The sequence below is a fragment of the Schistocerca americana genome, chromosome 2 (assembly GCF_021461395.2).
Source record: "Schistocerca americana isolate TAMUIC-IGC-003095 chromosome 2, iqSchAmer2.1, whole genome shotgun sequence".
NCBI classification, from domain to species: Eukaryota; Metazoa; Arthropoda; class Insecta; order Orthoptera; family Acrididae; genus Schistocerca; species Schistocerca americana.
The window spans coordinates 130,137,689-130,161,511 of NC_060120.1; the positions used below are offsets into that span (position 1 = coordinate 130,137,689).

The 23,823-nt window shown below is 42.4% G+C and overlaps 1 protein-coding gene across 2 annotated transcripts in view; it reads left to right on the plus strand.

Annotated features, from left to right (window-relative positions):
• LOC124596506 (EGF domain-specific O-linked N-acetylglucosamine transferase) overlaps nt 1-23,823 on the plus strand; it is a 138,163-nt gene that overhangs the window by 68,016 nt on the left and 46,324 nt on the right. Inside the window, exon 6 of one of the 2 annotated variants that reach the window (XM_047135667.1) lies at nt 6,166-6,440. In XM_047135667.1, coding sequence (XP_046991623.1) covers nt 6,166-6,440 — 275 coding nt within the window. The remainder of the gene's footprint in view (nt 1-6,165; nt 6,441-23,823) is intronic. The other variant, XM_047135668.1, reaches the window with a different exon arrangement.

Sequence of the window (23,823 nt, forward strand, 5' to 3'; positions counted from 1 at the left end):
TAAAATTTTGCAGTTTAGGTGAGTTTTAAACTTACAACCCTCCATGCAACAGTCTAGTATCCAGCTTCTTCTGTGACATTGCTCCCTCCTTAAGAGAACAGCATCTTGGTATTATGTCCTCCTAGTCCAGGTACGAGTCATTGGTCCTGCATACTCTGACTCCCGATGACTGATGCTCGCCCTGGGAGTGATTTTTTAGAACTTCCCTTGATGCTACAGTCTTCGTCACCTTTCTGCTTATTCCCTGTCGCTGGAGCTTTGAATTTGCCCTGGGTTGCAGGATCCTCATAGGGCTTCATTTGAAGGACTTGGACTGTATCTCTGATCTTTCGTCGTCTTGTGTTGGGGCCGAAATCTTCAACTTCATAAGTAACATCAGACAACGTCTTACAACCTTATAAGGTCCAAAGTAGCGCCTTAGGAGCTTCTCAGAGAGACCAGACAAGGTCACCTGGCTGGTAGACAACAGGGCGCTGACTCACGTCGTACCTTCGGTGAAAGTTTTCTTGAGCCTGCAGCATGCAGAGTCAAGCTAATTGCTGAGCTTCCTCAGCTCTGGTTAACACCTGGCTGATGTAGTCATTGTCCATGTCATCAGGATGTAGTGGAAACATGGTGTCCATCATCGTCATCGCCTCACGCCCATGCATCAGGAAAAATGGCGTAAATCCTGTGGTGTCTTGTTTGCCAGTGTTATAGGCAAACATCACGAAAGGTAGCACCTCATCCCAGTTGCTCTGCTCAACACTGACGAACATTGATAGCATGTCGTCTAAGGTCTTATTAAGGCGTTCAGTGAGCCCGTTAGTTTGTGGATGGTTGGCAGTCGTCATGTGATGAGTAATATTGCACCAATGGTTTATCTCTGTCACAAGATTCGATTGAAAAACTTTCCCTCAATCCATAATTAACAACCTTGGGTTACTGTGTTGAAATACAATGTCTTCTACGATGAATTTGGCTACCTTGAATGCTTCGCCTGTTTTCATGGATTTTGTAATGGCATAGCGTGTCAGATAATCAGTGCAAACAGTAATCCATTTATTGCTACTAGCAGACATTGGAAATCATCCAAGGAGGTCAATCCCAATACGCTGGAAAGGCGTTTTGGCTGGTGGAATCGGTATGAGTCGGCCAGGTGATTTCTGAGGAACTGCCTTTCTCCTCTGGCACTCTCGACAGTGTGACACATAGTGATGGACACTCCTAAATAAACCTGGCCAGAAAAATCTCTTGCGGATCCTATCGTATGTCTTAATAAATCCTAAATGTCCGGCCTCAGGTGGGTCATGGAAGTTCTGTAGAACATCTAAGTGCATGTGTTTAGGAATCAATGGTAGCCACCTCTTTCCAAACGGATCAAAGTTTTTCTTGCAAAGTAATCTAATAACTACTTTAAATTGTGCTTTCACATCCTCTGACTGATTTAAGGCAAGCATAATTTGAGGTATCTTGCCATCCTTCTTCTGCGCAGCAGAGAGATCCTGGAGTGCAGCGAGACAGTCACTATCTTCATCAAAGTCTTGATGGTCTTGCAGAGGGTTTCTTGAGAGACAGTCGGCATCTTGGTGTTTTCTTCCACTTTTGAACACTATGGTAATGTCATACTCTTGAAGACATAGTGCCCACCTGGTGAGTCGTCCTGTTGGATCCTTACGACCTGCCAACCATCAAAATGAATGATGGTCTGTAGCAACCGTGAATGGCCTTCTATAGAGATACTGTCGACATCTGCACATGGCCCAGATCATAGCATGACACTCTCTTTGTATAGCTGAGTAGTTTCTCTCAGCTTTTGTAAGTGTCCTAGAAGCATAGGCTACAAACTTCTCTTTTCCATCCAAAATCTGCACCAGAACAGTGCCGACCCCATACCCACTGGAATCTGTGTGTAGTTCTGTAGGTGCTCTCTCATCATACAGACCAAGTACAGGGTCAGTCATCAGAGCTTTTCGCAGCACATCATGAGAATATTGTTGAGCACCACCTCAGATAAATTTAGCAATGACTTTTAACAGTTCGTGGAGTGGCCTGGCTTTGATACAAAAGTCTTTGATAAAATGATGGTAATAAGAACATAATCCAAGGAAGCTTCTCACATCTCTAATATTTTTAGGAATAGGAAATTCCGTTATAGATCTCACCTTTTCTGGGTCTGGCCGCACACCTTCGTTTGACACAAGGTGTCCAAGTATTTTGATTTCTTTTGCTTCAAAGTGACACTTTTTTGGATTAAGTTTCAGTCCAGCTTGTTGGAGACACTTAAAAACGGCCCTCAGTCTTTTTATGTGTTCATCAAATGTCTCTGAGAACACTATAATGTCGTCTTAATAAGAAAGACACATCGTCCACTGCAGGTGACTTAGAAGATTATCCATCATCCGTTCAAAAGTTGTTGGTGCATTACACAAACCAAACGACATTATCTTAAACTCATACAGGCCCTCAGAGTTGATGAATGTAGTTTTCTCATGACCAGCTTCATCTACTTTGATCTGCCAGTATCCCAAGTCCATGTCCATGGTTGATAAAAACTTAGCCCCCTTCAGACACTTTAGAGTATCATCAATTTGTGGAAGAGGGTAAATGTCCTTTTTAATTATCTTATTAAGCTTCCTGTAATCAACACAAAAGCACCAGCTGCCATCCTTCTTCCTGATGAGAACCACTGGTGACAACCATGGGCTCTGCAAAGGCTGAATGATGTCATTGCAAAGGCTGAATGATGTTATTCTTCATCACTTTCTCTCCCTCGTCGCAAATTATTCGATGTTCTGTTGCTGACACACGGTATGCCCTCTGGCTTATTGTTTGATGGTCTCCAGTGCTGATCTGGTGCTTCACCGTTGATTTGTCTAGTTCGCTCTACACCTGTGGATTGAAGCATTCAGAGAACTCTTGAAGAGTGGCAAGCAGCTTCTTCTGTTGTTCCTTAGTGAGATCTGGTGAGAGTCAAGCTAGAAGATCTTCCCCTGTAGTGGTAATGCTAAATTCACCCACAGACTCTGCATGGGAGGTTTCTATGATGGTCAGCTGTTCTGCAATTAACAGCTCAGCGTTTGCTACGCACATGCGTCTTGGAAGGATCTGCGTTTCTCGGCGACAGTTAACTATCCACAATTCACCAAATCTGTTCTTAAACAAGACAACAGAGGCTGGGATGACCAAGTTATTCTTCAGTGGTATGCTTCTCTTACATTCCGCTACAAGATCCATGGGTTGATGCATGGCTTAACACATGACTGTTACCTTTCTAGCGCTGACTGCAGGAATGATCACTTCATCCAGCACACACAATCTCCACACACTCGGATGTGCATCTTCCTGTCCACAGTATCTCATCTCTTCTAGCATAATCTTCAAGCTACCACAATCTGTAATTGCCTGAGAACCTGAGAAGCTTTCAAAAAGTCCCATCTGAGAATGACATCATGACCACACTTTTGTAAGACGATGAATTCTAAGGGCTGTGTATGGCCACTTATACCCACACGAATGACACATCTTCCTGTAGGTTTTACATATTTCCCATTAGCCACCTTCAGCAGAGATGTTTTGTTGTCGACGAATACAGTATTCTGCAACTAGTGACAGCACTTCTCCGAAAGGACTGAATATGATGGTCCAGAGTCCACAAGAGCTTGGGCTGGTTGGCCATGCAAGAGGATATCGACGTAGTTTCCTATTATTTTTGTAGTGATTGATGGCAGAGGATTTTTCTCTTCAGTGGCCTCACCTCCAAGGAAGGCCGCACCCTTTAGTTTTCCAGGTTGCAGTGGCTAGGTGATTGGCTAGAGCTTATAAATGGTGATGGAGACCTTGATCAGTGTGTTGGGGAGCATCCTCTCCAGCAGCTAGCTTGCGGTGATGGTGACCTACATCATCTTGCACCCACATGTTCTTGTTCATCTTCATCGTCCCGGAGTTGGCGTCGGCTAAGATCGGTCTGCTGCCTTCTGGTGTGGGCATCATCAAATATCCACTGCCTTTCTCAACAATAGTGCACCACATGTCCTGGCCATCCACAGTGGGAACATACTGGTTGGTTATCCTGGGCCCTCCAGTTGTCAGTCTTCCTTGGTGCCCAAACTGGTTCCTCATGTGGCATTGTAGGAACATAACTTCACCTGGGTCTCGACTTTTTTACTTTTTTAAATGGAAATGAAGGACAAGAGATTGGGTTCAATGTCTGTTCCACTTCCTCCCTTATGACCTCTTGAAGAGTCTTGGTTTTTTCCTCGCCGTGCAATCCAAGTGCCTTCTGAACTTCCTCTCTCACTATCTGACAAAGAGCACTTGTGAAATCAGTTTCTTCCTCCATCACAGAGATTGATACAATGTTTGGAAGCCATTCAAACTTCTTCCATTTAATTCTTTTTTGATGCATTGTGTCAATATACTGGGACCATTTTATGAATTCATCTGCTGTCGAAACCTCTTCCAGGAGTAGGGCTTGGTAGATGTCCTCGGCAACACCCTTCATGAGATGTGCAACCTTATCTTCTCCATTCTAGGATCCACTATTTTACACAGCTCCAACATGTCTTGAATGTAGGATGCTGTCATTTCTCCTGGACACTGTGCCCTGCACTTTAATTTATCTTCAGTCTTCCACTTCTGTCGTTGTGTGTTGCCGAAATACTTGCGCAGTTCCACCTGGAATACTTCCCAGCTTGTGAACTTCTCCTCGTTGTTCTCATACCATTGCTTGGCAGTGCCCTCCAAGTAGAAAAATACGTTAGCCAAACACATGGTGTCATCCCATTTGTTAAATTTGGCTATTCGCTCATATACCTTCAGTCACTTGTTTGGATCTTGGCCATCATCACCAGAGAACCCGGAAGGATATCTCATGTGGTGGCACACAGTTACTGTCATTGTAATGTCCTCTTCTTTTTCTGTCTCCAATAGACTGTGATCTGTTGAATATAGCTCGAACTCCGGTTTCTCGTCACATAAACGGCAGCTCTGTCGTGGCCTGATATGAGCCACTGCCTCGTCGATAATGTGCGGTATCACAAGTTCCATTACTCGGCGCCTCCACCAGAATAATGTCGCGTAGAAGAAGGTGTAAGTAGATGAATGACGAACACTAACTTCACTTAATGAAGGTTTATTCAGCACTTGCACATACAAGAGCACGGAGCGAACTGCCTCCGGCAAGAACACATATATACAGCTACAGAACATTCCAGTACAATGATTCTTGCCATTTGTGGATACTTCTAGAATGTACTTGAACTGAATATAGAAATTAAAATTTTGCAGTTCAGGTGAGTTTTGAACTCATGACCCTCCATGCAACAATCTAGTATCATAATCACTCCACTACGGTGACTGTGCTACTCAGCTTCTTCTGTCACAATATGCTTGATGGATTCATTTGATTTACTGTTACACACCTTCTATTTTCATTATGATGCATGACACCTGTTCCTTTGGACATGTCTGAAAGAACAGATACCATGCATTCATATAATTGATTCACCTCAGTGGGCAATAAATCCACAACCCTTAGTGCAGATGCACAATATCATTCGACCTCATGCAGGAATTTAAAATTAGCGAGCGCGGAGGACATGGATGGGGACAGTGGTTTGGTGGTGCTAGGTGGGAATGTCGTTCAGCTGGGGGACATGCCAATATAGTCTGTGTGTTAGCGATAAACACTGTATCCGGATGGTGCAGTGGTTAACGCAACTGCCTTGTAAGCAGGAGACCCCAGGTTCAAATCCCGGCCTGGCACAAACTTTCACTCATCGCTGTCAATTCCACATAAAGTCCTGGTGCAGCTGATATCATCAGTTCCTTCCGTTTCCTTTCCTTTCCTTTCCTGTCTCCCCCCTCCACCTTCAATTTATATAACCTTGTACTTTTATTTCTCAGGATAACATGTTGACCATTATTAGTTTAGTGTGTTTAAACTGATTTTTGTTATTGGGGGTTGCCCTTTTGAAAAACCAATTATCACTAGATTTACTCACTTTTTGTGGTTTGGCATTAAACATCATTGATATATGTACATTTTCATGCATTCTTTCAAAACTTTAGACTTTTTTCTGACTTAAGTGATATGAAGTAATGAGATTCATGTAATTTTCTTATTTTATGTATGTTGTGTAGTTAATGGGTATGTATATTACTAATGGTGTTGTTTTGTTGCAGCAGTCAATATGTACCATCATTTCTGTGATTTTTTCAACTTGTATGCGTCATTGCACATAAATTCTTCTCATCCAAGTGCTTTTTCTACTGATGTCCATATACTCATATGGGAAAGCTTTACATATCAGTCAAGTTTTAAAAGTGTGTGGGAAGCATTCACATCAAATCCTCTCTGGGATCTGAAAACATTTCGTGGTGAAAAAGTATGCTTCAGGAATGTAGTATTTCCACTTCTTCCAAGGATGATATTTGGATTATTCTACAATACACCAATTGTGAGTTCAAATCATATAGTGAAAGACTGCATCATTAGTAAATAGAATATTTTTGTCTCATCTTTCATAACATAATTTCCCCTTGTGTGTGTGTGTGTGAGAGAGAGAGAGAGAGAGAGAGAGAGAGAGAGAGAGAGAGAGAGAGAGAGAGACAGAGACTCACAATCAATGTAATTTTTCATGGTTTTTCATGTGGGCAAAGCAAGGAAAAACAACTGAATGAAGGAAACTTCTAGATAATCTCTAGAGCAACAACAAGTATCGGTGAATACTGACAAAAGAAAGAATGGAGTGGAATGACAACATTAATAATGAATTTTGTGATTGAGACAAAAAAAATATAAAATATCAAAGACAATACCTAAATTGCTGTTTTTTTAGTTCACTTATTAACAATTCCATTTAAATATATGAATTTCTCTGTTATTTGATAGAAAAATTGAAATTAATAATGTTGGAAATAAAAAAGTGATCATTGTATTCGCTGGAGAGTTTTGAGGCATGTTGTATTCTTGTAAGTTTTCTGTGGTGGTGTAAATATTATTGACCAGTTTGTCAAGCCATATCATATTGCTGGTGATTCATTTAAGTAGTGCCTTAATTTTGGTACAAAAGTAAATTGACCAATTTGTATGATGTTGTATTTTAGAAAATACAATAATAGTAATTCCTTGGTAGAATATAGATAATGGAGGGAGCAGATATAACAACTCACCACACAGCTGAGTCACTGAGTGGTTGGCACGCATATTAAAACAAAACAAAAATGCTAACTTTTGTATACACACACACATCCACACAAGCACACACATTCTCTCTCTTTCCCTCTGCATGGGCATACTGACAATGATAGGTCAGTGTAGCTGGCCAATATTTTCGTGTGTGTGTGTGTGTGTGTGTGTGTGAGAGAGAGAGAGAGAGAGAGAGAGAGAGAGAGAGAGAGAGAGAGAGAGGGAGAGGGAGGGGGGGGGGGGCTGCACTGACACGTGTGTGATTTTTTATCTTTATTTCTTCCATTGTTTGTGTTAGAAAAATTTAGAGAAATAATTAGAACCTAAATTTGAGTCTTCCATACTATCTTGTCTGTTCAATATATTTTGAGACTGGCTTAATAAATAAAAGAGAGAAAAATTAATATGGTAATTTTAATGCTTCAGATGTTGTACATAGCCTCCCTCCACTTGATTGCAATGAACAAAATGTAGATGCAGCCATGTGAAACTGCCAGAAAAGTTCTTCTTTGGAATGTTGTTCAACTTGCACATCAGATTGGCATGAATGTTGATCGTGTAACACTACATGTGAATTTCTGCACTTTCTCATTTTGTGAGAGGTTTGTATCGATTACACCAAGCCTTGTTACCCATGATGCTATTTTCCAGAAAATAATTGTCTATGTTATGCATTCAAATCAAGTGGTGGCAGGGATCCACATGTCACCGTTTTTCTTAGGGAGTCAAGGTGTGTGGGACAGGCTTGAATTAGAGATGTTGCTCCATTGAGATTTGTGACACAATAACGTTGAAACACTACGGGTACAAGTCCATTATTTTACACTGCCTGACTGGTCAAATGCACAGCTATTGTTTACAATTGTTAGTTCAAGCTGCCCCCATAGTTATTGCACTGATGTCGCATATACACCAAGAGTGAAACCAGTCTTGGAACGTTTTGGATGACCAGTAGTGCATAGTAGTGGACAAAATATACATAAGGTGGCTCCTCCTAACCTGGGCTCTGACTCATTTTCACTTATCTTTTCTCTGTCCAAACTTTCCTTGCTAACTTTTCCCCTTTCTTTAGAATGAGCCTGTGTTTCTCAAAAATTATTTGTTGTGGTCAGGCATTGATCCCATGTTAGTGAAGGACTCAGACGTTCATGGGTCAGGATTAGCTTCTGCTTCCCCACAGACTCAGGATCGCAGAGTTGGTGGTGGCTGAACCACATGGCAGACAATTAATGAAACCTCCTTGAATACAGCAGCAGGCAGGAGGTTACTGCTTCTCAGTGATGTTGGCAACGGCCAGTGTGCTGAGAGTTGGATCAGCAACTGCCATCTCAGGAGCCAGAGCAGCATGCACCACCAGCGATGGGCAGTGTGTCAGTTGCAGTCTATGTGCGTTGTGATTACCAAGTACCATACTGGGACAGATAGCATTCAAAAAATAACATCCAGCACTAGTCGAAGATGTATGTCCACTGGGTAGAGGTCAGCAACAATGAAAGCCTTCAGGAACTGATGTATAGTTATAGACAGACTCGGCCACCCACAGCCTGGGCTCGAACATGCGTTCCACTAGAGAGGTGGCCACCAGCTGGAGGTAGTCACCCAACAGGAGACCCAGCAGTGTAAAGAATCCACGTTGTCTGCATATAGACTCTAGCTCAGGTGGCTGCCTGCTGCTGCAGCAGATGAATATCTTGGGTAGATGAGTGAATACTTCATTGGGTTTTGCATTAGTCTCCATCTTGAAGTCAGCAGCTGATGGAGATGGTGATGGATGGCATCTGTACACACCTGGATACAGTTATGTACGGAGAATGTAGACAATCATCTGAGAACAACTGACCACTTTTTGGACACAAAAACTTATGCTGTACAATTTGGTATAAAAGTAAAAAGTTTTCCTCATCTTCATACTCTTATTTTTAGTGTAATCCACATGGCTAAATGGCTGTTTCTTAATACTAAACATTATTTGCTAGGGTTAGCCCAGCCGTGGGCAAAGGATGCACTGGAAACTCAACAGTTTTGCCAATTTTCCTCTTAAAGTAGACATAGAATACACAAAGCTAGGTCAGAGCCACAGCAGTACTGGAAACTGAAACACTTATGGCCATAATCCTATTGCACTGCTCACTATGGTACTGCTGAACGTCCTGAAACATTTTTTCGACAGTAATACAACTTTTCTGTGTGGCTTCAGTTCATCGAGCAAGTGGAGAAGGTTTTAGAGTGTTCCATATTGGAAACACGCCTAACAGCTTTTCCGGCGAATACAATAAGGGCTGTGTCATATTCCTTGAAGTTTTTTGGTGGTAGTAGCTGGGAGACAGAAAATAGCCCCACTATATCACAGACCTGAGTCCAAACAAGGCCCCGGGAGTAGACAACATTCCATCAGAACTACTGACGGCCTTGGGAGAGCCAGTCCTGACGAAACTCTACCATCTGGTGAGCAAGATGTATGAGACAGGCGAAATACCCTCAGAGTTCAAGAAGAATATAATAATTCCAATCCCAAAGAAAGCAGGTGTTGACAGATGTGAAAATTACTGAACAATCAGCTTAATAAGTCACAGTTGCAAAATACTAGCGCGAATTCTTTACAGACGAATGGAAAAACTGGTAGAAGCGGGCCTTGGGGAAGATCGGTTTGGATTCCATAGAAATGTTGGAACACGTGAGGCAATACTGACCCTACAACTTATCTTAGAAGCTAGATTAAGGAAAGGCAAACCTACGTTTCTAGCATTTGTAGACTTAGAGAACGCATTTGACAATGTTGAGTGGAATACGCTCTTTCAAATTGTGAAGGTGGCAGGGGTAAAATACAGGGAGCGGAAGACTATTTACAATTTGTACAGAAACCAGATGGCAGTTATAAGAGTCGAGGGGCATGAAAGGGAAGCAGTGGTTGGGAAAGGAGTGAGACAGGGTTGTAGCCTCTCCCCAATGTTATTCAATCTGTATATTGAGTAAGCAATAAAGGAAACAAAAGAAAAATTCAGAGTAGGTATTAAAATTCATGGAGAAGAAGTAAAAACTTTGAGGTTTGCCGATGACATTGTAATTCTATCAGAGACAGCAAAGGACTTGGAAGAGCAGTTGAACGGAATGGACAGTGTCTTGAAAGGAGGATATAAGATGAACATCAACAAAAGCAAAACGAGGATAATGGAATGTAGTCAAATTAAATCTGGTGATGCTGAGGGAATTAGATTAGGAAATGAGACACTTAAAGTAGTAAAGGAGTTTTGCTATTTAGGGAGTAAAATAACTGATGTTGGTCGAAGCAGAGAGGATATAAAATGTAGACTGGCAATGGCAAGGAAATCGTTTCTGAAGAAGAGAAATTTGTTAACATCGAGTATAGATTTAAGTGTCAGGAAGTCGTTTCTGAAAGTATTTGTATGGAGTGTAGCCATGTATGGAAGTGAAACATGGACGATAACTAGTTTGAACAAGAAGAGAATAGAAGCTTTCGAAGTGTGGTGCTACAGAAGAATGCTGAAGATAAGGTGGGTAGATCACGTAACTAATGAGGAGGTACTGAATAGGATTGGGGAGAAGAGAAGTTTGTGGCACAACTTGACTAGAAGAAGGGATCGGTTGGTAGGACATGTTTTGAGGCATCAAGGGATCACAAATTTAGCATTGGAGGGCAGCGTGGAGGGTAAAAATCGTAGAGGGAGACCAAGAGATGAATACACTAAGCAGATTCAGAAGGATGTAGGTTGCAGTAGGTACTGGGAGATGAAGAAGCTTGCACAGGATAGAGTAGCATGGAGAGCTGCATCAAACCAGTCTCAGGACTGAAGACCACAACAACAACAACATATCACAGGTTGCACCATTAATTAATATACAACTACTTTCCAATTCTACCCTTGTCATTCCCTTGGGTCAACCTTGTTTGTAGCAATTTATAATCACTATCTCCATTTGCCTCCCCCCCTGAACCATGGACCTTGCCGTTGGTGGGGAGGCTTGCGTGCCTCGGCGATACAGATAGCCATACCGTAGGTTGAGAGGCGAGACGAATGTGTGGTTCCTGAAGAGGGGCAGCAGCCTTGTCAGTAGTTGCAGGGGCAACAGTCTGGATGATTGACTGAAATGGCCTTGTAACACTAACCAAAATGGCCTTGCTGTGCTAGTACTGCAAACGGCTGAAAGCAAGGGAAAACTATGGCCGTAATTTTTTCACGAGGGTATCCAGCTTTACTGTATGGATAAATGATGATGGCATCCTCGTGGGTAAAATATTCCGGAGGTAAAATAGTCCCCCATTAGGATCTCAGGGCAGGGACTACTCAGGAGGATGTTGTTATCAAGAGAAAGAAAACTGGCGTTCTACATATCGGAGTGTGGAATGTCAGATCCCTTAATCGGGCAGGTAGGTTAGAAAATTTAAAAAGGAAAGTGGATAGGTTAAAGTTAGATATAGTGGGAATTAATGAAGTTCGGTGGCAGGAGGAACAAGACTTCTGGTCAGGTGAATACAGGGTTATAAATACAAAATCAAATAGGGGTAATACAGGAGTAGGTTTAATAATGAATAGGAAAATAGGAATGCAGGTAAGCTACTACAAACAACACAGTGAACACATTATTCTGGCCAAGATAGATACGAAGCCCACACCTAACACAATAGTACAAGTTTATATGCCAACTAGTTCCGCAGATGACAAAGAGATTGATGAAATGTATGATGAGATAAAAGAAATTATTCAGATAGTGAAGGGAGACAAAAATTTAATAGTCACGGGTGACTTGAACTCGACAGTAGGAAAAGAAGAGAAGGAAACGTAATAGGTGAATATGGAATGGGAGTAAGGAATGAAAGAGGAAGCCATCTGGTAGAATTTTGCACAGAGCATAACTTAATCATAGCTAACACTTGGTTCAAGAATCATAAAAGAAGGTTGTATATATGGAAGAAGCCTGGAGATACTGGAAGGTATCAGATAGATTATATAATGGTAAGACAGAGATTCAGGAACCAGGTTTTAAATTGTAAGACATTTCCAGGGGCTGATGTGGACTCTGACCACAATCTACTGGTTATGAACTGTAGATTAAAACTGAAGAAATTGCAAAAAGGTAGGAAATTGAGGAAATGTGACCTGGATAAACTGAAAGAACCAGAGGTTGTAGAGAGCTTCAGGAAGAGCATTATGGAACGATTGACAAGAATGGGGGAAAGAAGTACAGTAGAAGAAGAATGGGTAGCTTTGAGAGATGAAATAGTGAAGGTAGCAGAGGACCAAGTAGGTAAAAAGACAAGTGCTAATAGAAATCCTTGGGTAACAGAAGAGATATTGAATTTAATTGATGAAAGGAGAAAATACAAAAATGCAGTAAATGAAGCTGGCAAAAAGGAATACAAACGTCTCAATAATGAGATCGACAGGAAGTGCAAAATGGCTAAGCAGGGATGGCTAGAGGACAAATGTAAGGATGTAGAGGCACATATCACTAAGGGTAAGATAGATATTGCCTACAGGAAAATTAAAGAGACGTTTAGAGAAAAGAGATCCACTTGTATGAATGTCAAGAGCTCAGATGGAAAACCAGTTGTACGGAAAGAAGGGAAAGCAGGAAGGTGGAAGGAGTATATAGAGGGTCTATACTAGGGTGATGTTTTTGAGGACAATATTATAGAAATGGAAGAGAAAGTAGATGAAGATGAAATGGGACATTGATACTGCGTGAAGAGTTTGACAGAGCACTGAAAGATCTAAGTCAAAACGAGGCCGCGGGAGTAGACAACATCCCATTAGAACTAATGACAGCCTAGGGAGAGCCAGACCTAACAAAACTCTACCATTTAGTGAGCAAGATGTATGAGACAGGCGAAATGCCCTCAGACTTCAAGAAGAATATAATAATTCCAATCCCAAAGAAAGCAGGTGTTGACAGATGTGAACATTACCAAACTATCAGCTTAGTAAGCCACGGCTGCAAAATACTAACATGAATTCTTTACAGATGAATGGAAAAACTGGTAGAAGCCGACCTCGAGGAAGATCAGTTTGGATTCCATAGAAATGTTGGAACACATGAGGCAATACTGACTCTACGACTTATCTTAGAAAGTAGATTAAGGAAAGGCAAACCTACATTTCTAGCGTTTGTAGACTTAGAGAAAGCTCTTGACAATGTTGAGTGGAATACTCTCTTTCAAATTCTGAAGGTGGCAGGGGTAAAATACAGGGAGCAAAAGGCTATTTACAATTTGTACAGAAACCAGATGGCAGTTATAAGAGTCGACGGGCATGAAAGGGAAGCAGTGGTTGGGAAGGGAGTGAGACAGGGTTGTAGCCTATCCCCGATGTTATTCAATCTGTATATTGAGCAAGCAGTGAAGGAAACAAAAGAAAAATATGGAGTAGGTATTAAAATCCATGGAGAAGGAATTAAAACTTTGAGGTTCGCCTATGACATTGTAATTCTGTCAGAGACAACAAAGGACCTGGAAGAGCAGTTGAACGGAATGGATAGTGTCTTGAAAGGAGGATATAAGATGAACATCAACAAAAGCAAAACGAGGATAATGGAATGTAGTCGAATTAAATCGGGTGATGCTGAGGGAATTAGATTAGGAAATGAGACACTTAAAGTAATAAAGGAGTTTTGCTATTTGGGGAGCAAAATAACTGATGATGGTCTAAGCAGAGAGGATACAAAATGTAGACTGGCAATGGCAAGGAAAGCATTTCTGAAGAAGAGAAATTTGTTAACATCGAGTTTAGATTTAAATGTCAGGAAGTCATTTCTGAAAGTATTTGTATGGAGTGTAGCCACGTATGGAAGTGAAACGTGGATGATAAATAGATTAGACAAGAAGAGAATAGAAGCTTTCGAAATGTGGTGCTACAAAAGAATGCTGAAGATTGGATGGATAGATAACATAACTAATGAGGAGGTATTGAATAGAATTGGAGAGAAGAGAAATTTGTGGCACAACTTGACTAGAAGAAGGGATCGGTTGGTAGGGCATATTCTGAGGCATCAAGGTTTCACCGATTTAGTATTGGAGGGCAGTGTGGGATGTAAATATCGTAGAGGGAGACCAAGAGATGAATACACTAAGCAGATTCAAAAGGAGCGTAGGTTGCAGTAGGTACTGGGAGATGAAGAAGCTTGCGCAGGATAGAGTAGCATGGAGAGCTGCATCAAACCAGTCTCTGGACTGAAGACCACAACAATAACATCATCTCCATTTGCCTGCTTAGCAGACTGGTAAAGTGCTTTCTTCCATGCAGTGAGCCCAGGTTCAATTCTCGGCGGGGTTGGAGATTTTCTCCACTCGCGGACTGCGTGTTGTGTTGTTCTCATCATCATCACGGGCATGTGAGTCGCCCAATGTGGCATCAACTGAAATAAGACTCGCATTCAGCGGCCAAAGTTCCCCTGATGGGGCCTTGCAGCTAGCAATGCCGTATGATCATTGAATTTTTTTATCACTATCTTTGTAGTAAGCAGAGTAAATCCAAAGCATTCTGATTGTTTGGTAGTTTGACATCCTACAGCATCTATTTTATGTAAAAACAACTGTGTTTCACATACTTGTGTGCCAGTCTGGACCATCTTGACTGACATATGGTAATTCTTTGCCTTTGGCATCGTCGGCATCAGTATGTAGCTTCCTTTCGCCTTGGAGATTAACAATACTTCTTGATTAACAATACTTCTTGATACCTGTGGGTATTTGTTCATAGTGTCCCATATTACTGGATGGGGGTGGATTGTAAAAGCTCGCAATATGTATCAACAGTGGCTACTGGGACTGAAATATATGAAGTCTGGCCCTGTCAGTGTTAATTTCAGTTGTTGACATGTGATAAAACAAATTGTAAGTGAGAACCCTGCGTGGGTTTCCAGTACTGCACCCTTCACAGGCCAGCTAGGAACTACCTTGAAGGTAGCAGTGTAGAACTCAATTGTCCATGTATGGCATGATGTACCACTTGGTTCCCAGCATTGTGAATCCTACCCTCCATGGTTATCAAGGCTATTTCAAGAATTGAGTTGACTGTGGAATAGTGTCAGATTGTGGTTGTGTGTGCATTCTGGACTGTGTGTACAGTGAACACATGCCACTTGATATGACATTGGAAGCTTTGGCTGTTCATGTGAGGACGCCCTATATTTCACAGCCTGTAATGTGTATCTCCCTCCCAATGACACAGTGACTCAGAACTTGGTGACTTCACTGATTTATTAGCTCCCTCACCCTTCCTCATGTAGGGTGACTTCACTGTCCACAACATTTTGTGGTGAGGAATTATGACACTGAAAAACTGTCAAAACTGTGTTTGAAGAGCTCAATCCTCATCTCTTGAACGCTGGTGCCATTCCCATAACTCAGTCTGGCATATGGATCTTATTCAGCCACTGATCTTTCTGGTTGCAGCCCTTGTCTTCTCCCCTCTATCCATTGGAAAGTTCATATGACCTGTGTGGCAGTGATCATTTTACGATCATCCTGTCCCTTCCTCAGCATCACTCGCCTGGGCATCCACCCAGATGGGCTCTCAGCAATGATGACTGGGACCCCTTTGCCTCTGCCACTGCCCTTAGCACCCTGCCATGTGGAAACCTCAAAATTTTCATTTTGCTGTCACACTGCATCTTTTGCTAGTGGAGGATATCAAACTAACTGTCCACAACACAACCACAGCCATTCTATCAACAGCAGACTTAGCAATCCATCATTCCTCGGAATCCCCCCCTATTGGAAGGCATTACTTTGGTGGACTTCATAAATCACTGTCGCCATTAGAGATTGCAGACTGTCTCTCCAATGGCATAAGTGATGTCCATTGCTGGAGCACTTCATTGTTGGCATAAGTGATGTCCATTGCTGGAGGACTTCATTGTCTTTGAACAGATCTGTGCCCAAGTCTGCCACATAATAAAATAACAGCTACAAGATTGTTGGAACAATATGTTACTACCATTGGACTGTGTACCCCTCTTGTGCAAAGTTGAGTAAAATTTGATGCCTGTGTAAACACCAGTCCCCCACAAGTATACCTGGTGTCTCCCTGAATGGTATAGTCTACACTGACCCAAATGCTGTCTCTGAACATTTTGCTCTGCATTATGCTCAAGCCACTTTGTCTGAAAACTATCAGCCTGCATTTTGTGTCCTCAAACAGCAGGTGGAACGAATTCACATACTTTTACACTACAAATCACCTGGAACCATGTAATGCTCTGTTAAGTGGATGGAAATGCTCCAGTGCCATAGCACTTTGCCCTGACACAGCTCCAGTCCAGACCACATTTACAGCAGCTAAATGCTGAAACACCTATTGGTGAATTACCAACATCGCGTCCTTACTATTTTAAGATGTACCTGGAGCAAGAGTGAGTTCCCATCTCCATATCGTGAAAGCGTTACTATCCCACTACTGAAACTGGTTAAGGTCCCTCTCCCTCAAGAAGGAAGATATCACCTAATTAGCCTCACTGATGTTCTCTGCTATTTGCTGAAGACTTATGATACCACATGATGTCATCACATCCTCATTACCCTACTTGAGTGGGTCTCCAGGGTCTGCTTCCAGTTTTTGTCTGGAACTTCTTGTTGCACAATATTTTCAGAGTTCAAGGTGGTGCTTCCAACAGTATCCTCCCCCCCCCCCCCCCCCCCCCACACACCCCCCTTCCATTTTCCACCATACACAAGAGAACGGTGTGCCGTAGGGCTATGTATTGAGTGTGCCCCTTTTTCTAGTAGCTCTCAACCATTCCTGCAGCTGTGGGGACTGCATTGTCATGTTCCCTATATGCTGACAGTTTCAATTCCTATTGCTCCTCCACTGTGAGTGTTGGTGGACACCATGTGCAGTCTTGGGCTCTGACCCATAGCTTCTTGGTTTCAGCCACCAAGTCTTGCATCTTGCACTGCTGTCACCATTGTAAGTCCATCCACAACCGGAATTCTACCTTTGTGACCAATTGCTTAATGTGTTGGAGTCGTATCACTTTCTCAGACTGGTCTTCAATTCATGGTTCATGTGGCTTCCCCATCTTCACCAACTTAAGCAAACATACTTAATACCATTCGCTGCCTCAGTAACACCAGTGGCGGTGAAATCAGCTCTACACCTTTGCAGCTTTACAAAGCCCTGTCCTGTCCCATCTTGATTTGGGAGCATGGCATATGGCTCAGCAGCATTGCAAATGTTGGACCCGTAGACCATTGTGGTATCTGACTTGCTGACATGTGTCTTTTGAACCATCCTTGTGAATGGCCTACTCTCACAGTCCGGGGTCCCTCCATTGCAGATCAGATGCCAACAACTACTGCTCAGCTGTGTAGTACACATTCAGTTCACCTCTGAGCATCCAAACCACCATGTTATTTTTCCTAGTAGGGAGATCCAGCTTCTACTACAACAGCCCAGGCCTGAAGTCTCGACTGCAGTTCGCAAAACTTGTCTCTGCTATGAACTCTAATTTCGCCCACTGTCGCCTGTTGTCAGGGAGCAATCAAGTATGCCATCATGGTGTGTATCCCTTCCTTGGGTCTGTCTCCATCTATCCTTTTGACCAAAAGAGTCTGGCAGAGTCAGAAATTGTAGAAACTGATGGCTTTAGGGTCAACGAATGAATCAGTTTTGTCCGCACACATGCAAGTTGAGGTGAACAACTTTCCTTGTCAGATGGATAGTGTATTCACTGCTGGATTGGTGGCCATCGCTCAAGCCCTCAGTCACATTCATTCTTGCACCTGCGAGTAATGCTTAATCCCTGAGTAGTCTTCAGACTATCAACCAGGGCTACCCTCAACACCCCTTGGTTGTGACTGTCCAGAATCTCCTTTCTGATCTCCATCAAGCTGGATGGTCAGTCATCTTTGTCTGGACCCGAGGTCACATTGGTATACCAGTGATGAACATGCTGACCTGTTGGCCATGTTGCCTACTGGAGGCTGACTTTGGAGGTGGGGTACTAGAACTGGACCTTCTGTTGACTCTCTAAGCCATCAGTTGTTGGGGGCTTTGAGCACTAATTGATGTGACATGGTTTCTCTAAACAAAATGTGAGCAGTAAAGGGGGCCATGGCCATGTGGCTCTTTCCTTTATGGTTCTCACAGGGGCTCTGTCGTTCTCTGTCGACTTCGCTTTGGCCATACTTGGGTGACCTACACCCAATGACATGAGGATCCATCCCACTGTCAGTGTGGTGCCCATCTGATGGTGGCCCCACATCCTAATCAATTGCCCCAGTTCGGCCACCTTAACTTTAAACTTGCTGACACACTGCATCTGGTGCTAGCGGATGATGCCAAACTAACTGATCTGATTTCACAGAGGTCCAGCCTGGCTTCTAGTGTTTCCACCTTTTAATTCCTCATATTCTTTTATGTCTGTCAATTTACTGTCTTGTCATCATTGTTCTCTTTCCAGATATTTTATCAGCTTGCCTATGCAGGTGTATCTCTCATTGCATAAAGTGTCCCTGGGGCCTCCAACTGCTTCTGGGCAGAGCAACTTACCCACTTTCAATATTTTACCCCTTCTCACTTTTACTTGCTTCGTTTTCTTGGTTTTATTGATTCTCGGTTACAATTGGTTTCATCAGGATTTGTTTTCTGTGTCTTTCCTACATTCTCAGCTTGAGCCATATAGGATAAAGGGACTGATGACCTTGTTGTCTGGTCCCTTTAACCCCACCATTCCAGTCCAGACCAGGTTTTAGTATGTGCCTACTTCACCCACTCCATACATCCTTTAGCATTTTTCCAAAACGTTTATTGATTCCCCATTTTTCCCAATCTTGGATTTGATAACTTTTAAAAGCGATGGCATCATTCTACCATATACCACCTCATATGGCAAGGGCCTAAGATTGTTGTGCACTTTTGAGTTGTACACAGCTACTACATAGATAGATAAATGTCCCATTCATTGTTGTGACTATTCACATAAAACATAACATTTTGCTGGGAGTAGGGTGAACATGCTCAGGCCTCCCATTTGCCTGAGGGTGGAAGGTTATTAAATTTTGGATTTGTAATAGATGACACAATTGTTTAATTAGTTTGGACATGAAGATGGTGCTCTGATCAATACTTATTATGTCAGGTATGCCAAACTTCAACAACCAGTTGTTCACTATTGCTTGTGCTATTGTACTAGTTTGTTGATTTGGATGGAAATCATTGCAGCATACTGTGAAAAGTAGAATGAGATGGTTTACACACAGCAGTTACCCACCAGTGTCAGTTTCAGTGGATATAAACTGTCACCCTATCATTTCAAATAGCTTAGATGCCTCTGGATACCTTCAAAGTGGTAGTTGTTTATGGCTAAAAGTGGCACATTGCACACATGGTATGCAATTCTTGACATAATTTTCAACATGGTGTCTTCACATTCTCCACCAAAACTGTTCAGCTATTTCAAGGTCTGCTATCCTTCACCCTCCATGTCCTGCTAACACATTGTATCTTGTGGCCTCTTTTCAATACTTCTTCCTTCAGTACTGCAGGTACCTCAATGCGTGACCTAAACTTGTTGCCCTACATAGTAGCCCATTGCACATAACAAACTGTGGTTGTGTTTTGAACAGCTAGTTTGCGCCTCCTGCTACTTTGCAGTTCTCTGGCCAAGCACCTTTACGACCCCGGTTATCCTGATCAACCCATCCGCATTGTCATGCATCCTGCTGAACTTGTAGACTACTTCAGAATCAATTTCACTTAATTTTAATACCCATCAAGTCAACCTGCTTGATGGATCTCTTAGACCTAATATCTACTTTAATACAGCTTGGTCTGTAATAACTTTGTATTTCCTGCCATACAGGTAAAAACGAAAGTAAGTGGTACTGTAGATTAATCTCAGCATCTCCTCCTCTGTAGCTTAGTAATTCTGTTCTGCTTTACTTAATTGCCTTGATGCCTATACTGCTAGGGTCTCATTATTGTCTATTTTCTGAGTCAGAAAGCATCCCACAGCCTGGTTGCTCATGTCACAGGACAAGACAGACTCTTTTTCATAATTCAGAAATACTAAACAGAGGGCTAGATGTCACGTGCTTTTCAATCACTCAAAGAAATATTGACTGTCAGCCAACCACTGAAATTTCTCATCCTTCACCAACAAATGTGTTAATGGTCTAGTATCATCAACAAATATGTTCATAATCTAGCACTGTCAGCAAACCCTTTGACGAATTTCCTATAATAATTGCATAACCTAACATGACATGGAAGTCCTCCCCCCGTGACCGAGCGAGGTGGCGCAGTGGTTAGACACTGGACTCGCATTCGGGAGGACGACGGTTCAATCCCGCGTCCGGCCATCCTGATTTAGGTTTTCCGTGATTTCCCTAAATCACTCCAGGCAAATGTCGGGATGGTTCCTCTGAAAGGGCACGGCCGACTTCCTTCCCTAATCCGATGAGACCGATGACCACACTGTCTGGTCTCCTTCCCCAAACCAACCAACCAACCAATCCTCCCCCGTGAACCATGGACCTTGCCGTTGTTGGGGAAGCTTGCGTGCCTCAGCGATACAGATAGCCGTACCGTAGGTGCAACCAAAACGGAGGGGTATCTGTTGAGAGGCCAGACAAATGCGTGGTTCCTGAAGAGGGGCAGCAGCCTTTTCAGTAGTTGCAGGGGCAACAGTTTGGATGATTGACTGATCTGGCCTTGTAACACTAACCAAAACGGCCTTGCTGTGCTGGTACTGCGAACGGCTGAAAGCAAGGGAAAACTACAGCCGTAATTTTTCCCGAGGGCATGCAGCTTTACTGTATGGTTAAATGATGATGGCGTCCTCTTGGGTAAAATATTCCGGAGGTGCATGCAGCTTTACTGTATGGTTAAATGATCATGGTGTCCTCTTGGGTAAAATATTCCGGAGGTAAAATAGTCCCCCATTCGGATCTCCGGGCGGGGACTACTCAAGAAGACGTCGTTATCAGGAGAAAGAAAAATGGCGTTCTACGGGTCGGAGCGTGGAATGTAAGATCCCTTAATCGGGCAGGTAGGTTAGAAAATTTAAAAAGGGAAATGGATAGGTTAAAGTTAGATATTTTGGGAATTAGTGAAGTTTGGTGGCAGGAGGAACAAGACTTTTGGTCAGGCGAATACAGGATCATAAATACAAAATCAAATAGGGGTGATGCAGGAGTAGGTTTAATAATGAATAGGAAAATAGGAGTGCGGGTAAGCTACTACAAACAGCATAGTGAACGCATTATTGTGGCCAAGATAGACACGAAGCCCACGCCTGCTACAGTAGTACAAGTTTATATGCCAACTAGCTCTGCAGATGACAAAGAAATTGAAGAAATGTATGATGAAGTCAAAGAAATTATTCAGATAGTGAAAGGAGACAAAAATTTAATAGTGATGGGTGACTCGAATTCGGTAGTAGGAAAAGGGAGAGAAGGAAATGTAGTAGGTGAATCTGGATTGGGGCTAAGAAATGAAAGAGGAAGCCGCTTGGTAGAATTTTGCACAGAGCACAACTTAGCCATAGCTGACACTTGGTTCAAGAATCATGAAAGAAGGTTGTATACATGGAAGAACCCTGGAGATATTGACAGGTTTCAGATAGATTATATAATGGTAAGACAGAGATTTAGGAACCAGGTTTTAAATTGTAAGACATTTCCAGGGGCAGATGTGGACTCTGACCACAATCTATTGGTTATGAACTGTAGATTAAAACTGAAGAAACTGCAAAAAGGTGGGAATTTAAGGAGATGGGACCTGGATACTCTTATTTTTAGTGTAATCCACATGGCTAAATGGCTGTTTCTTAATACTAAACATTATTTGCTAGGGTTAGCCCAGCCGTGGGCAAAGGATGCACTGGAAACTCAACAGTTTTGCCAATTTTCCTCTTAAAGTAGACATAGAATACACAAAGCTAGGTCAGAGCCACAGCAGTACTGGAAACTGAAACACTTATGGCCATAATCCTATTGCACTGCTCACTATGGTACTGCTGAACGTCCTGAAACATTTTTTCGACAGTAATACAACTTTTCTGTGTGGCTTCAGTTCATCGAGCAAGTGGAGAAGGTTTTAGAGTGTTCCATATTGGAAACACGTCTAACAGCTTTTCCGGCGAATACAATAAGGGCTGTGTCATATTCCTTGAAGTTTTTTGGTGGCAGTAGCTGGGAGACAGAAAATAGCCCCACTATATCACAGACCTGAGTCGAAACAAGGCCCCGGGAGTAGACAACATTCCATTAGAACTACTGATGGCCTTGGGAGAGCCAGTCATGACAAAACTCTACCATCTGGTGAGCAAGATGTATGAGACAGGCGAAATACCCTCAGACTTCAAGAAGAATATAATAATTCCAATCCCAAAGAAAGCAGGTGTTGACAGATGTGAAAATTACCGAACTATCAGCTTAATAAGTCACAGTTGCAAAATACTAGCGCGAATTCTTTACAGACGAATGGAAAAACTGGTAGAAGCGGGCCTCGGGGAAGATCGGTTTGGATTCCATAGAAATGTTGGAACACGTGAGGCAATACTAACCTTACGACTTATCTTAGAAGAAAGATTAAGAAAAGGCAAACCTACGTTTCTAGCATTTGTAGACTTAGAGAAAGCTTTTGACAATGTTAACTGGAATACTCTCTTTCAAATTCTGAAGGTGGCAGGGGTAAAATACAGGGAGTGACAGGCTATTTACAATTTGTACAGAAACCAGGTGGCTGTTACAAGAGTCGAGGGACATGAAAGGGAAGCAGTGGTTGGGAAGGGAGTGAGACAGGGTTGTAGCCTATCCCCGATGTTATTCAATCTTTATATTGAGCAAGCAGTGAAGGAAACAAAAGAAAAGTATGGAGTAGGTATTAAAATCCATGGAGAAGGAATTAAAACTTTGAGGTTCGCCAATGACATTGTAATTCTGTCAGAGACAGCAAAGGACCTGGAAGAGCAGTTGAACGGAATGGATAGTGTCTTGAAAGGAGGATATAAGATGAACATCAACAGAAGCAAAATGAGGATAATGGAATGTAGTCGAATTAAGTCGGGCGATGCTGAGGGAATTAGATTAGGAAATGAGACACTTAAAGTAATAAAGGAGTTTTGCTATTTGGGGAGCAAAATAACTGATGATGGTCGAAGTAGAGAGGATATAAAATGTAGACTGGCAATGGCAAGGAAAGCGTTTCTGAAGAAGAGAAATTTGTTAACATCGAATATAGATTTAAGTGTAAGGAAGTCATTTTTGAAAGTATTTGTATGGAGTGTGGCCATGTATGGAAGTGAAACATGGACGATAAATAGTTTGGACAAGAAGAGAATAGAAGCTTTTGAAATGTGGTGCTACAGAAGAATGCTGAAGATTGGATGGGTAGATCACATAACTAATGAGGAGGTACTGAATAGGATTGGGGAGAAGAGAAGTTTGTGGCACAACTTGACTAGAAGAAGGGATCGGTTGGTAGGACATGTTCTGAGGCATCAAGGGATCACCAACTTAGTATTGGAGGGCAGCGTGGAAGGTAAAAATCATAGAGGGAGACCAAGAGATGAATACACTAAGCAGATTCAGAAGGATGTAGGTTGCAGTAGGTACTGGGAGATGAAGAAGCTTGCACAGGATAGAGTAGCATGGAGAGCTGCATCAAACCAGTCTCCGGACTGAAGACCAC